We start from the raw sequence: 17,536 nt of genomic DNA, 5'->3' as shown, positions 1-17,536 counted from the left end.
TTAACCCACAAAGTTAGGATGGATAGCGTCAGGAACTGCACAAAGAAAAGAATCAAGAGATCAAGAATTAGATTACAGTATTAAGACAATAATAAAAGCGAGACATTTTAGCACTTTCCCAGAGGCAATTACATGTACTAAGGATAAAGATACTTGTCCGAATAAAAAACTCGAGAGAATACCATATCAACAAAAGGTATAAAGATGGAAGAAACAATGAAACAAACGAACACAAATCCAATGTTGAAAGAAGAAACGAATATAAGAATAAAAATTACAGGAATTTTTCACGAATAATACGTGAAATTACCGAACGAATATGAAGGACATGATACGAGGATATATCATGACAGAAATTACAGAAACACATAGGAATATAAAAGACGTGATACTAGGACGTATCGTGATGGAACTAGATTATAAAGAAACAGAGGAAGATGACAAGCAAAATAAGGAAGAAATAATAATCAATAGATACAGTTAAGATACCACCACCATGAGTAACAAACGAATTCGGTGCCTGAAATATTTTTTTTTATGAATGTATTCAAACTGGATATGATTTGATGATGTCAGCTATCCCGCTAAAAATGGAGGGGTGTGTGATGCACTCTTTCCCTGCCTCAAGGAATCTAGTGATAGTAGATTGTATAACACTTATCTCCTCACACAAAACTTGCTAATATAAACTCATACTTCAATAATTGTGGTCAACTCATGTAAAAAACGGGTGACCTCAAATTAACCACACATGTTCACAGTTTAGAAACACTACATCAAAAACTGAATACTAACACTAAATCAGTTATCCCAGTCACTACCGTTTCCACCAACATACCTGATTTTGATTTAAAACCTAATTCAGCCATTGATACATAAGTGTTGCACTAATTATGAATGTTCTTGGGAAAAACACTTTTTTAAAAACTGAACTCACATTTTAAAACTTTTATTTTCGATTTACAAAGATTCTAGTAACAACACAATAATTTAAAATCAGACTTTAAAATATAACGTTTATTAATCAGACTGAAAAATATTGATTTTTAAATGGTTTTTTTATAATTATTGCTGATCTTGCTGTCTAGTACGTCGCAATTAAGTCCAGAATGTTCAAGCGGTAGCCTCGTGTTGAATCCACGTGGTAGAATTTACTGGATGGTAGCGGTCATTGTTACAATAACATTGTAACTACTCCATCCACTGAAGATGTTTTGTGAGGGACGAACAGAATTTTTGAGTTGGCCTCTTCTGGAGTTTCGTCGCTAGAGTTGTTTTTTTTTTGTTATTTGTTTTATATCTGTAACATAAACTTACGTGCATAGAAATCGGCCCACCTAAAAATTTGGTCATTTTTGAAGTCTCGTATTTCCTAAACCTGTTGGCCGATTTAAGTGATTTTTCTAATATGTTATAGCTTTATTCTTCAGCAATATCGCTGTAATAATATTGTTGCTAAACAGGTAAGTGTTATTTTATACCGGGTGTAACAATGCTAGTGTTTTTTTACCCAAAGTTCGGAACACCCTATGGAATATTCTAGCGTATATAAAACATTGAAATTAAACCTCAACTGCAGTATTAGGCTTTCTTAACATTCTGCTTTTTGACTCATTCGCTTATGTTTGGATAATAAAAAAAGTTAGGAATTTTAACAACTACCAACGTTCTTCATCAATACAGGGTGTTTCTAAATAAGTGCGACAAACTTTAAGGGATAATTCTGCAATACATAATAAAAATCGCTTACAGGATAAAGACCATGCCGATGTGTATTCCTTTGCGCCTGAAGGCTTCTAACTTCTACTTCTTCTTCTAATTACCTCGGATGAACTCTACAGACGGTTTCCCTGGGGCTGGTTCTTGGAACAGTGGACAAACACTTAAAAGTGACGAGGATCTATAAAGACTCTTCCACTTCCGTACTGACTCTGCGCCAATTATCAATGTTCTTAGGAAACACACTTTTTTAAAAACTGAACTCACAATTTAAAACTTTTATTTTTGATTTACAAAGATGTTAGTAACAGCAAAATAATTTAAAATCAGACTTTAAAATATAACGTTTATTAATCAGACTGAAAAATATTGATTTTTACATGGTCTTTTATAATTTTATAATTGCTGATCTTGCTGTCCAGTACGTCGCAATTAAGTCCAGAATGTTCAAGCGGTAGCCTCGTGTTGAATCCACGTGGTAGAAATTACTGGATGGTAGCGGTAATTGTACTGTAACTCACTGTTGGGGTAGATGCTCAGTTCAAGGACTATTGTCGTCAATTACTGTTTATTTTACATATTTTTTATAATTTATGAAATTATAACCTCTCATTTTACTTTATTTAGCTTTATTTTTCTCGTGGCAATATATTTAATATCAAATATTCAAATATTGATATTCAAATATTAAACAATGGATTTATCGCCCAGTAAAATACAGGGTGTCCCGAAAAGATTGGTCATAAATTATACCACACATTCTGGGGTCAAAAATAGTTCGATTGAACCTAACCTACCTTAGTACAAATGTGCTCATAAAAAAAGTTACAGCCCTTTGAAGTTACAAAATGAAAATCGATTTTTTTCAATATATCGAAAACTATTAGAGATTTTTTATTCAAAATAGACATGTATCATTCTTATGGCAGTAACATCTTAAAACAAAATTATAGTGAAGTTTGTCCACCCCATAAAAATTTTATGGGGGTTTTGTTCCCTTAAACCCCCCCATACTTTTGTATACGTTCCAATTAATTCATTATTGTAGTACCATTAGTTAAACACAACGTTTTTAAAACTTTTTTGCCTCTTAGTATTTTTTAAAAAAGCCAGTTTTTATCGAGATGCTGCTTCTTTTTTAATATAATTACATAAAAATTTTATGGGGGCTTTGTTCCTTTAAACCCCCCAAGTGTTTGTGTACGTTCCAATTACACTATTATTGTGGTACCATTAGTTAAACACAGTATTTTTAAAACTTTTTTGCCTCTTTGTCTTTTTTTGACAAATCACTTTTTATCGAGATATGGCTTCTTTTTCAAAATATACCTAAAAATGTAAATTATAAATACATTTTCAGATTATTAACAGGTCTCTATAATCGTACTAAACCATATACAAATATGTGGTGGATTCGACAAATATTCAAAATAGGTCGATAAACACTGGCTTATAAAAAAAGTAGAAAGAAACAAAAAAGTTTTAAAAACATTTTGTTTAACTAATGGTGTCACAAAAATAATTTAATTGGAACGTACACAAAAGTTTGGGGGGGTTTAAAGGAACAAAACCCTCTTAAAATTTTTATGGGGTGCACAAATTTCACTTTAATTTTTTTTTAAGATGTTGCTGTCATACGAATGCCACATGTCCATTTTCAATGAAAAATCTGAAGGGGTTTTCGATATATGAAAAAAAATCGGTTTTCATTTTGTAACTTCAAAGGGCTGTAACTTTTTTTGTGTGCACTATTATATATAGGTAAGTGAGGTTCAATCAACATATTTTTGACCCCAGAATCTGTGGTATAATTTATGACCATTCTTTTCGGGACACCCTGTATATTAACGCAAGTATTATTATTATTGCACGCTGGCATATGTATATGTGGCCCAATTTTATTTATTTCCACATGATTGCTGATGTTAACTTATAACAATTCTTTGTTCCTTTGTATTTTTTACGAGGCCTACGCGTGTAGGGTTGACCTGGAGACTCGTTTTATAAAAACATGTAACAGATATGAAAGAGCATTCATTCAATATGTAGCTGTCACTATAGTCACTTCTCAATTATCAGTTAGTAGTAACCGAGTGTCAAGTATATACACGTTTCCCGCCAGTTGTAACCCGGGCTTAGTAGACCAATAAAGGGTATATTTTGGGATTTGTGTTTAAATTACATATAATAAAATAAAAGTAAAAACAAAATAAATAAATTTAGAGGGTTAATAAAATATCAGTTATTTAAGAACACGTAGATTTCATAAAATTTGCATAATTAGAATATTTTTTATCATATTTAACAACGTAAAATAATTCAATGAGTTCAGAGTGTTCAGAGAATTATAGAGCAAACAAACTGTTCAGGGAACACTAAGACTTTTGAATCTTATAGATCTAGAAGAGGTCTAACATTTTTAAGATTTAAATGCGTGTAGGTCAAAGGGTTAGGGGAGTATCGAGAATTAAGAGAATTTAAGGACTTTAGGGAATATAGGCAGGTAATTCTGAATTAATAGACCTCTAAAAATTAGAGAGATCTAAAATTTCAGTGAGTCCATAAAATTCAAAAAGTTAAGAGTCTTGATACTGTTTATAAGATAGTTCTTATAACTAGCGACTACTGTAACTCATTCTGAGTTCAAATAGTTAAGATAATTTGGAGTTCAAATAATCTAAATGCTTTTAATATTTCAAACATTAAATTTTTTTTAGAAATAAAAGGCAGATTATCGAGTACTGTAACTGATTAAATCTTGCTCAGTTAGGTACGTGCATACGGTATAATAAAAAAATTATAATAGCATGATAGGCATACTTCGTCAAAATATGGGGGAGGATATCCCCACTAGCGGATCTAGACTTTTACCTTGGGAGGGGAAATTTGCCTTAGGGGAGGGGAATTTCCTTTGAAATATGTACCAACAAAAAAAAACAAAAAAGATAAACCCAAACTACATAAGCGAAATCAATAAAAAAATCAAGTTCCCTTTATTTTCCTTAGCGGTTTCATTAAGTTGAATTCTGAATATGGCCCAAAAAAAATAAAGAATGGATGAACATTTGGCAATAGGTAGTTGAAAATGTCTATTATTATATAAGAAAAAGTTTACAATTCTACATTCCCTCCATTTTACAAAAATTGGGAAATACGGGGTGAAAAATATTTTCTCGGGGGTGAAAAAACATATATTATATAAAATAAGTCCGGAATTGGATAAAATAACTAATTGTAAGCAACTTTTGTTATATAGAGTTTTTTCACTAAGTCAATATTTTTCGAGTTATTTGTGAGTGAATATGTTGAGTTTTAACAAAAAAAACATGTTTTTGTACGGTTTTTCTCAAGTAAATCAAAAAGTAAGTATTCTATTGAAAAAAATATTCTAAGCAAAAATATAGCTTATAAAAAAGTGAAAAAAATGATGTATGCATAAATTCTCTAGATCCAGTAGAAGCAGAGTTGTAGCTAATAAAAAGTAGGTTATTCTTCATCAAATTCCCAATCGAATACTTCAACGTGAAATAACCAAAACACAAAGCAGTTTTCCGGGAAAGCTCATTACATATTTTTAAAGTGTTTAAACAAAGGTTTATTTTTGTTTTTAAAAAAAGTTCTAACATTAAAAGTAAGTGAGTTACGCTCAAAATATTGTTGGTCCCTTTTATTTTTTGATAAAAAAATCGCGAAAGTCACTCCCTAATTAACATCTCAAATAAATTTAATCGTTACCACTTCGTCAGTTACTTTGCTTATTATATATTCTTTATAATATATATAAATGTAGTATAAATGATATTATCATGATCTGTAAGTTTCGTCGATTCAACGTGCTTTTTTTTAAAAGGCTGTAGTTAAAATGGCTATAACGAGTAGCTAATCACGAGTTTATGCAAACTTTGAGCAGCCATAGCATAACAATTTTTTGTCGTAACAAGAAAACAGAAAATTTAAAATATTCAGAAAAGAAAAACGTAAATTTTATGACTCTTTGATATTTTTGGTATTACTAATATTTTTAGGTTATTTGAAAAGAAAATGAATTTTTTTTTTTCAAAATAAAAAAAAATGTTTTATTTAAAACCAAGTATTTTCAAAAACGAACACTTTCAACCAATGAAACTCATAGACCATTAGAGAATACATAAGTGAAGTAAGCTGTGAAGCGGTAATGATTAATTTTATTTGAAAAGCTAATTAGTGGTCGATTTTCGCGATTTTTTTATCAAAAAATAAAAGGGACCAACAATATTTTCAATTCAATTCAATTCAATTCAATTTTATTTCCAAAGAAGAATTTTGTACATTGTAATTAACAATAATATTATATTTAATATAATGCACCCACTTCAGTGAAAAAGCACACTAGGCAACTTAATACCTGTATTGTAACCTTAATCCCTGAAGGTGTACAATCCAATTGTACAATTTTAAACAGTAAGTACTTGTGGCTGGTATAATTTACATACTCTATGATTGACAAAATACGATTGAAAGTGAGAGGAGAGAAGACCTAATCGGCATGGCGCAACTATATTTACTAGAAGACAGTTTGGCTAGAAAATTAATTTTTGGAAAATGTTGAATTCAATTGTTTTAGTTAATATCATATTTTTTATGGTTCTTTTAAACTGTTTATAATTTATTATTGTTTTTATATTTTTTGGCAATAAATTAAATAGAGTTGGACCATAATAAAATAGTGATCGTTTTGTAATTGTCTTGCTGAAAAATGATACTTTAACCAAAAGTTGTTGAGTTGTCCTTGTATTCTTTTGATGTTGATTTATTTTTAACTTACTTGAATTGGAAAATACCCAAATTAATGATTGCTGTATATAAATAGATCGGACACTCATTTGTTTTAGCTCTTTTTATAAAAGTGATGTGGAAAAAAGTTTACTTTTTTTAAATATTATTTTAAGAAGTGTATTTTGAGCTGTCTGTAAAATATGTAAGGTATTACTAAATGTACCACCCCAAACAACAATACAATATCGTATTACAGATTCAATCCAAGAGTTATATAGGATACTCAAGGTTTTTTTTTTGAGAGAATGTCCCTTAATAAGTAAAATTTAGGCATTAAGGATCTAATTCTTTTTGCAACGTGTGCCACATGCTCACGCCATCTCAGATGCTGATCAATTATAACTCCTAAATATTTAATAGATTTAGTTTTTTCTAAAGAGGGACATGGACATGCCTGCACACTGTTGCAATCTGAACTATGAATTTTTAAACTAATATTAGTTGGCTGATCAGACATAGTGGGAGAAAAAGTAATAAATTTAGTTTTTTTTATATTCAGACTGAGCAGATTGTGGTTAAGCCATAACTGTATCTTACTTATGCCAGATTCAGCTGTTTTACATACGCGGTCCCAGTTGAATCTTTAAATACTAAGACTGTGTCATCAGCATAGCATAAAATTCGCCCTGAAAACCCATGAATTTCGGTTATACTATTAATGTACAGTATAAATAGAATCGGACCTAGTACTGTTCCTTGGGGTACCCCAACAGTAATCTCTTTAGTTGAGCTAATACAATTACCTATTTTAACTTTTTGTGTTCTTTGAGATAAATAATAACTAATAAGATTTAAAGCTATACCTCTTACCCCATTTTTATATAATTTGTTTAGAAGAATCTCATGTGATATAGTATCAAAAGCTGTAGCGAGATCCAGAAAAATTGCTAGACATTTATTTGATTCTTCTAGACATTGTACTGTTTGATCAACAAGATCGATTATAGCTTTCTCTGTGTTAGCTTTTTTCACAAATCCAAATTGTCTTTCGGTTATAATTTTATATTTATCAAAGAATGTAATTAGTCTCTTTTTGAGAGATTGTTCAAAAATTTTCGAAAAACTATTAATGACTGATATAGGACGGTAATTGTCGACTTGTTTTTGATTACCGGCTTTGAAAACAGGTGTTACAAGTGATTCTTTCCATTGTGTTGGGATTTTTCCTGTTGTATAACAGAGATTAATGATATGAACTAATGGAGAAGCAATGTGCACATGAATATTTTTAACTAATTTCGAAGTAACTCCGTCTGGTCCTGGCGCACTATTATTTTTTAAATTAGATATTAGTAAAATAATTTCATTTATATTTACCGGTTCCAAAAAAATTGATGATTGTAATTCTAAGTCTCTTTCAAAACCCGGTGGTAATGTAGTTTTTGTAATACTATCAGCCACTTTTTGCCCAATACTTGTAAAATAATTGTTAAACATATTTGATTTCTCAATATTATTAGTTATTTGAGTTCCTTGTGTATTAATCAACGGAATATTTTCAAGTTGATTGTTTTGTTTACTTTTGCAACCTGAAATTTAATTCATAATAGACCACATTTTTTTATAGTCACCGTTTGTTTCATTAATTTTAGCTTTATAAAAATCATTTTTTGTCTTTTTAATTAGATTACTTAAGTGATTTCGATAAGTTTTATATTCTTTGTCTAGTTCAATAGAGTAGTTTTTTAATAGTTTTCGCTTTAGATTGTCTCTAGTTTTAATAGACACTATTAAACCAGAACTAATCCAGGGTTTAATTTTTTTACATTGTTCTTTATTTTTTCTTTTTATAGTTTTTGTTGATTTTATGATGAAATTATTTAACTTATTTATAAACTCATCATAAACAATTTGCGTTGTATTACTTGAATATAAGTCATTCCATGATTCACCGGACAATTTTACGTTTAATTGTTTATAATCTATTATCTGGGCGGTATCGTTTAAATTGGACAGCGGTTTATCATTTTCAGTATTAAAATATACAAACGGTGTATAATGATCTGTCATATCAGTAGTAAAAATTACAGGATCAATTCTAAACGAATTTTGTATTGCGCTATTCTGTCTAATAAATATATGGTCTAACGTAGTACTTGATTTTTTAGTTACTCTTGTAGGTTTTTAATATAAGAAATATAGCCAAACATATTTAGCATATTTAAATATATAACTGTTTCGGGAGAGTTTTGATTTTGTAAGTCAATATTGATATCACCTAGATGTATTTCAATATCCATCATTTGAATTTGCGATAAATACGATTCTAAATCATTAATATAAGTATCAATTTTACTAGAAGGTGATCGGTATGAAGCTGTTACACCAAATGAATACTTCGAATAAGTAGAATTTAATAAATATGTAACTCTAAGAAATTTGTTATCATTTAGTGATATTACTTTAACGTCTGCATTAATTGAATTTTTTATGTAGATGGCAACACCATCACATATATTTTTTTTAGAATCATTATAAAACAGATTATATCCAGGAATATTGTAATTGCTTACCTCAAAAAGATTTCTCGTTTCAGAGAGAACAATTAAATCAAAATATTTTTCCATAGTAGCTACATATATGGTTAATTCTTCAAGATGTTTTCTGAGCCCACGAATATTAAAATGAACAATACCCATACCTGATAGATTGTCCGTGTCTCTCTCACCAACACACTGTTCCATATCACTAATAATATTTGTATCAATTGTTAAATTGTTATCTAGTAGATTAAGGAATTCAATCATATAATTTGTTTTGATGGCATGCTTAATTACATCCAGCTCGGCCAACCTATAATGAATTTAGACAAGAAGCCTTAATTATTCATAATATATTATATTGTAACTAAAAACCTAAAACAAATATTACTCTTTAACATAAATTAAATAACTTCTAGTGAACCATCGTAACAAACTCAACAACAATTACTACGTAAATACTTTTTCCAGATGAGTACAGTCTTTTAAACTAATAATTTTATTATCTTTTGGTATGTATATTTTTCCATCCATAGTCCAAACGTTTTTTGCGCCCACTTTATTTATTGCCTGGTTTAATAATTGCATGTTCGTAGCACTTAGATCTTCTCTAACAACGATGCCGGTACCCTTAAATAATTTTTTTCCTGCATAAATTCTCTTTTTCATTTCATACGTTGTTAACTTGAGGAAAATTCCTCTATCCTTATTCTGTTGTTTTTGTCCAACCCTGTAGCATACTTCAATATAATTAGTTATATCGATATTTATTTTTGATTTTAAAAGCTTAGTAATTTCGTCTTCTACCTTCTCATTTGATTTTTCTTTTAAATTAAAGATTCTGAGATTAAATTTTCTATTTGCTTGATCCAATATATTAATTTTTCCTTTCAAATTATGATTATCCGTTATCATATCCGATAACTTTTGGTTAACCTGCTTTATAGAATTTTGATGTTCACTTTCCATTATTTTATGCGTAACTCACTTACTTTTATTGTTAGAAGTTTTTTAAAAAACATAGTAAACCTTTTTTAAGCACTTTAAAAAAGTTGTACCTAATGAGTTTTGCACGAAAAGTGCTCCGTTTTTTTATTATTTCACTTTGAAATATTCCATTTTGAATTTGACGAAAAAGAACCTACTTTTTTATTAGCTACACTGCAGATCTGCTTTTTCATGAGTCTACAAGCTTCTCGTATACATTTTTTCATATTTTTATAAGCTATATTTTCGCTAAGGATATTTCTTTCGCTAAAATATTTACTTTTTGAGTTATTTTCGAAAAACCGTCAAAAAACATGTTTTTTGTCAAAAATGAACATATTCACTCACAAATAACTCGAAAAAAAGTATTGACTTAGTGAAAAATCTCTATAGAACAAAAGTTGCTTAGAATTACTCATTTATCTAATTCCGGACTTATTTTGAACGCATATTTTTTCACCCCGGAGAAAATATTTTTCACCCCGTGTTTCCCAATTTTTGTAAAATGGAGGGGATGTAAAATTGTAAACTTTTTCTTATATTATAATAGACAATTTCAACTACTTATCTATTTTCAAATTTTTATCCCTCCATTATTTTTTTGAAGGTATTCGTAAAATTTTGTATTCTTTGATCGGGCGCTACTTAGCTAATATAATATTTTTATATCTTAAAATTTTTTTCTTTAATTTTGGACCTTGTAAGGGGGGCAATATCTACATTTTCCCTCCCCGTAGATCCGCCACTGGATATCCCAGAATCTCGTACACATTTAAGTAGAATAACACAAGTAAATAAAACAAAATAACACACACTGGACAAAGGACAAATAGATTAAAATATATGACAAAAATAGAATCCGAATATTTGCGTTAAATTTGGAATACCCATCATTAACAAACCTTACACCCTTGAAGAATGTAGCCTCACCCAAAATATTTTAATCTGTTTATCTTTGTCTAGCGATATTTGTTTTAATTTTAATTAAATGTTTACCATATTCTTGGATATTTTCCCCCATTTTTTGACGAAGTATGTCTACAATGCTATTATAATTTTATATTACACATCGGCCATTTTTTTCTATCTCTACAGTAGCGTTTTTGGCGTATTTTAGATGCTCCTGATGATGCTCTAAGAGCGAAAGTACTTGGGCAAGATATAATGTATTACAGTGCTCGATGTCTGCCTTTTATTTCTAAAATTTATATATTAGTGCATTCAACAATAATATCTTGTTCAAATGTTTTTTTTTCAATTGACTTTATAGAATCGCCTTTTTTGACGGCTTATAAATTTGTAAATCGAGACGTAAACTAGGTTAGTTAGCCAAGAGAAATCCCTCTATAGAAACATTTACAATTTAATTATGCGTTGATTTCTTTATCTTTTCAGATTTGTATTTCATACTACTTCGATGACAAAAGACCACTTTTAGGATCATCGTTTACCCTCGCTACCACATATTTGACTTACGCATTAATGCCGAATAGACTTAAGGACGCCTTGTTATCTGGATTCATTCTAGCCGTAGCAGACCTACTCTTGTTAGTGTACGTTGGGACCATGTCTGGAATAGCAGACGTAAGTACAATAGCCATATGTGGTTTTATAAACCTCAAATCGACATCGGCTTCCTTGGCACTGAATGTCGTAACCTTGTGTAAACCTTATTTATTGCAAAAATTTCCTTTATCCTGCTCGAAATGGACCAACTAATTATGAATAAACTTCGGGTTAATCAATGAGGATTGATCATATTCTTGAATTAATCATTTATTGACCTTCCGATGATCAACCTTTTTTGTTACACGGATGAGCAAGGGGGGGGGGGGGAATGACCCCAGGTCAAAAATGACAATTAACAAAAAAATGAAGTTTTTTTTATGGCATGGACTTTATGCATTCAGCCAGTCACAACATGAGTATTAGTGTCATGTGTAGTGTGTATGTTGAGTAAGTGTCTTGTTACTTTGCAAAGTCGACGTCATTAGCGTAAAACTACTTGGAATTACACATAAGAGACGTAGTCCAGAGAAATAAGGTTTTTCTCGTGACACATCCCCCTCCACGCCGACACCAAATTTTTTGAGTAGTATGGACATCTATATTATTAACCTATATGTTTCCTGCAGCCGATTTTGATGATATACATAGTTATAAACAAATGAAGATCGAAAAACGGTAGATTATCGCTTTTTTCGTCTATTACCAAAAAGTTAAGCACTTTAAACAAATTTGAGAGTAAGAAACTCATAAATCGTATAAAAAACTTCAATATGGCATTCGCTGAATATGTCCAACCTTATTGGTTGCTTAGAAAATTGCAAAATAAATCATAAATATTGAGTTTTTATAAATATTCGTAACTTAGGTAAAAATTAACTCAGAATCTTCTTATTACACGGAGTGCCGAGACTTCTTGTACTTAAATTATATTTTAAATTTCAAAGCAATTGGTCAAATAGTTTAAAAGTTATTTAATTTATTTTTCCCAAATTCATTTTTTTTGCAACACTATAAGTCAGAAAATTATGAGGTTACAATAATACTTCGGACAGTTTATGAAAGAAGAACATTTATACTATTACCTTAATTAAAAATAAATGACAAAAAATAATTTTAAACAGTGTAAAATTATTTTGCAAAAACATGTCCATTTTTTGCTTACTTATAAACAATTAGAATAACTTTTTAACCGTTACCCGTAGAAAAATTATTTTTTCATATTTAGAAAGACTGAATTTTTATACACATTTAGAAAGAAAAAAAAACTGTTCTAGGACATTTAGGGACAAAGTTAGCCCCCCATTTTTTTAATTCACATGTTTTTGCAAAATTATTTTGCAATATCTATAATTACTTTTTGTCATTTTTTTTAAATTAAATTAATACTGTAAATTTTCTTCTTTCATAAACTATCCAAAATATTTCTGTAACTTCATCATTTTCTGACTTACAGTGTTGCAAAAAAAATTAATTTTGGAAAAACAAATTAAATAACTTTTAAACTATTTGACCAATTGCTTTGGAATTTAGGATATAATTTAAGCATCATATGTCTCAGCATTCCATATAATAAGAAGGTTCTAAGTTATTTTTTACATAAGTTATGAATATTTATAAAAACTCAAAATTTATTATTTATTTGGCAATTTTCTAAGTAACCAATAAGGATAGACATATTCAGCGAACGCCATATTGAAGTTTTTTATACGGTTTATGAGTTTATTACTCTCAAATTTGTTTAAAATGCCCAATTTTTTAGTAAGAGACGATAAAAACGAAAATTTACCGTTTTTTGATCTTCATTTGTTTATAACTATGTATATCATCAAAATGGGCTGCAGGAAACATATAGGTTATTATTATAGATGACCATATTACTCGAAAAATTTGGTTTCAGCCTGGAGGGGGATGTGTCACCAACACGATATTTTTTTCCTTATTTCTCTGAACTAACGGTATTTTACTAAACATCATCTTCAGAATATATTTTTTATTCGTAAAATAGAGGGAATTTTTTTATTTCAAAATATGAGGATATTAAATTCAAAAAAAAATAATAAGTTAAAAATTGAAAATACTTTTGAATTTATTAAAGAAAAACATACGCTGGGTCACAATTTCTCCCGCTTGGTCATCCGAAGGTTAACATAAAAATTCATTTACAAAAAGGGATATAGTTTTCAATTAAAGCTTACACTTAAATAACATAAAAAAAATTTTAAACACAAACATTTATATCTTATATAAAATAAATGAAAAACTATCTTCAGACATTTATCAATTCATCATTATTACTTTATTCCTCATAATTTGACTCTGGCAAGAGGTTTGACACTTCCTCTGGAATATGACCTGAATTTACTAATTTCACTAAGTCAGCCTTTTTCCGTTTAGAAATAGGTAATAAATTATTATAAGCTGGTTTTAACGCAACAAAATCGGTTCTTCAACTCAACAAAAAGTTCTGCTTTTTCTGTATAGTTGGGCACGAATTTGGTCGGCTCCTTGATCTGTTACAGGCTTTAATTGGCGCGGGTCGCCGGCAGTTTCTCAACTGTCATCAATACGACTAACTTCAGGCGTAACTTTGATACGAGAATTATAAAAAAAATATGGATTGAAATACAGATCCTGTAATTTTTTTAACATTATAAAGTGAGTAGGTAGAAAGACATACATATGGACAGCGTTATGCAGAAAGCTACCAACCCTCAATAGTGGCAAACTGAGATAATCAAGTTTAAAGTTTTTATTGATTTAAAAAATCTGTAGGATATGTTGCTACTACTTTGTAACTTTTTTTTGACTGTGGATAAATATTTTGTTATTTTCTACATGTTTAAATATTTTAATTGTAAATTAAAAAGAGAAATGGCCAATTTTTGTGGATTGGTAGGTTTCTGCATTTTGCAAAGTGGGAAATTAATACCAACAATATTAAATAAAAACAACAGTAAAGTTAGAAAAATTATTTTTATTTACAGGAAAGTTCAGGATATGAATATTTAACGTATTAATTTAATCAATTTTAATATTAATCTACTTCATTCACTTCAAAATCTAGATCTTCAACATTGACATTGTAACCCTCAACATCTTCAGTTACATTGGCACCCAGCAAATTTTGATAAAAAGTCGATGCATCAACAGGAATAAGGTGCATCATTTCCTTTAAATTTTGTAATTTCGCCTCAGCGATAGGCTTTCCGTTAGTCCACAGTGGTAGTAAATCGCTAAAGATTTCATCGTTAGCAGTTCTATCTCGAGAAGATTTTTTTATAGAAATTTTTTGATACGGTTGTGAAAAATCGTGTTGTTGTATCATTAGCCGAAATGGGTCAGACTTTTCTATTTTGATTGACCTAATCTTCAAAAGATTAATTTTTTCTTTATCTTCGGTCACTTTGCGATTAGTAATTTTTTTCTCAATGTTTATTACGCCTAAAAAATCTTCGACGTGCATTTGGGTTACTACCAATGGTCTCTGCTTTCTACAAGAACGCATTACCTCGATATAGTCATTTGGGGTATATAATCTTTGCTGTCGTTTAAGAGCCGACTCAATATCACTGAAATCAGTGTCGTTGGGCAAAAAACTATGACCATAACAGAGATATTTTACGGTAATGCTTTCTAGGTTTGTGCGTGTCCCATGCAAAATTGATTTGAGCAGAAGTATTAACTTAATATTTCTATTTTGCCCACCGCAAGAATCACACCAAAGCGTAAGATGTTTGACTTCTGGAGTTAATTTAGTTGTAACATGTTTTATAAGGCAAGAGCCTATTTCTTGGGCGCCCCTTCCAGCTGAACCTTCTACCCAAACGTAGCAGTATCCTCTATTTTCTTTAGCACTGTGCATTCCTGCATTATACACCCACAACTGACGCTTATAAAATATGATGCCTGTAGGTATTCTGGAAAGCGGTAAGGTTTTTTCCAAGTCAAAACTTAAACACTCTTGTTCTGTTTGTTCAGTCGCTATCGTGAAATCATCTCTTCTCATTTTCTGTGCCTTCTCTGCAACTTGCAAATGCTTCGTATGTTCCTGCTTGAACTCTTCTTTTTTTCTTCGTCCTTTTCATTATCTATTTTCATTTTAAAAGTATCGCAAACATTGCAGGTGTCTTTTTTTAATGGCTCTATTTTCAAATTAAATTTCGTGTAGAATATGTTCTTGTATGACATTAAGCTTACGGGATTGGTTTCTTCCTGCTTGTATATTTTAAGGAAACAATTTGATTACCTAATTTATTTAGTCTAGTTTGTTTAGTTACAATCCGTCAGTAAGCTTTTGTACCAAAATTTGGAGGATAAAAATTAAATATTATAATAATACAAGATACTTGCCTGAATTTTCCTGTATTGCAAGAGCAGCCTTTAAAATCCTAACATTTCGATTATTGTACATTATGCTAAATAAAAAGTGTACTTTCAACCACTTTTTCACTGTATTCAAAGTTCTTTTTAACTATCTAGACAATCTAGACCACTACTAAAACCCATTAAACATGCCGGTAATCCGGTAAACCACACGCAAAACAATACATAAAATTATTAGGTTGGGTTATTATAACTGTAGAGTTGTAGAGCCCAATATTTGCAGAAAGCTACCAACCCACTTGGATGCAAGTGGCGCTTTATTAAAATTCTACCAAGTGGGTTGGAAGGTTTCTGTAAATTAAAAGTATACTACCAAGTGGGTTGGTAGGTTTCTGCAAATTAGAATATCAGATAAATTTATTATGTGGCTTAGCATTTTTATAGTTTTATAGGTTATATATTAATCTAGAGGTGGTAGGTTTTTACAGAATGCAGAACTCGTATTTTGTTGTCCAAATATGCATCCAACCCAATATCTGATATATTGAGGGTTGGTAGCTTTCTGCATAACGCCGTCCATATATAATTCTTTTTTTGTAATTACACTTTCATTTTACCATGCACTTCTCGTAGACTCTGTCGATATAGAGTCGTGTTGATGTTGAGAAAAAGTAGCGTGCGCAACTGGCGCATAATTTTAAGGGAAACTACCTTTTAACTGAAAATACATAATGCCTATTTCATTATGGATGATTTATTGCGATTACTAGAGATGACAATTTTTATTTCCTAACACAAAAAACATTCATGCAATAAATACATACTTTAATAAGAAGCCAAACCGAAAATGGACATGGGTTTCCCAAAAAGGGGTGACAAAAAATGAAATAGACTACTTCTTCTGCCAAAATAAACAAATCTTCGAAGACGTAACTGCACTTAATAAATTCTCAACTGGCAGCGACCACCGCATACTATGAGCCAAAATAGAAATAAGCAAACGAGAGACGCAGAAACCTAGAAAAAAAACCAACGGCTATTGACCATAGCAGAATAAGACAAAACGCAGAAGAATATAGACAGACTTTAAGGGAAAACTATAAACAAGTAGCAAAGGAAGAGTCAGAAATTAATAAGATTAATAAAGAAATGAAAGAAAAACTCTTAGAAGCGGGAATGAAAACTGACAAAAAACTAACAACAAAAGAAAATAGATTAAGTAGCGGGACAGTTAAATTAATGGAAAGTAGACGAAAACTAATAAGCGAAAACAAAAGAAACACAGTAAAATACGTAGAACTGAACAAACTTATTAGGAGAAACCCCAGAGAGGATGTAAGAAAACACACTTAAAATGAAATCGAGAAAGTAATTGAGAGAAATAAGGGCCTAAAATGCTTACGACCAAATTTAGGGAAACCACTACTCATTTCAATAAAGGATGAAACAGGACGGGAAGAGAGGAGAAAAGATAAGACATCAGAAGAAGTAGAAAGGTTTTATAAAGAACTATACACCTCAAAGAAAGACGCAAACTTCAACAGTCAGGAATATATCAAGAAAACAATCACGAATGTAAATTCAGAAACATTACCAAAAATAGAAAATTATGAAATAGAAGCAGCACTATCACAATTAAAGAACAACAAAGCACCAGGACTAGATGGAATCCTTGCTGAAAAGTTGAAAGAAGGGAAAGAAGA

At 30.3% G+C, this 17,536-nt stretch overlaps 1 protein-coding gene across 10 annotated transcripts in view; it reads left to right on the top strand.

The window, feature by feature from the left end:
• The window catches only part of LOC114330194 (adenylate cyclase type 5), a 1,795,244-nt gene that overhangs the window by 1,216,186 nt on the left and 561,522 nt on the right, over positions 1-17,536 (top strand). For all 10 annotated transcript variants that reach the window (XM_050641848.1, XM_050641851.1, XM_050641852.1 and 7 more), the window contains one exon: positions 11,397-11,585. In XM_050641848.1, coding sequence (XP_050497805.1) covers positions 11,397-11,585 — 189 coding nt within the window. The remainder of the gene's footprint in view (positions 1-11,396; positions 11,586-17,536) is intronic.

The sequence above is a fragment of the Diabrotica virgifera genome, chromosome 1 (genome assembly GCF_917563875.1).
Source record: "Diabrotica virgifera virgifera chromosome 1, PGI_DIABVI_V3a".
NCBI classification, from domain to species: Eukaryota; Metazoa; Arthropoda; class Insecta; order Coleoptera; family Chrysomelidae; genus Diabrotica; species Diabrotica virgifera.
The sequence above is the reverse complement of the archived record's forward strand: the minus strand, read 5'-3'. Positions and strand labels throughout refer to the sequence as shown.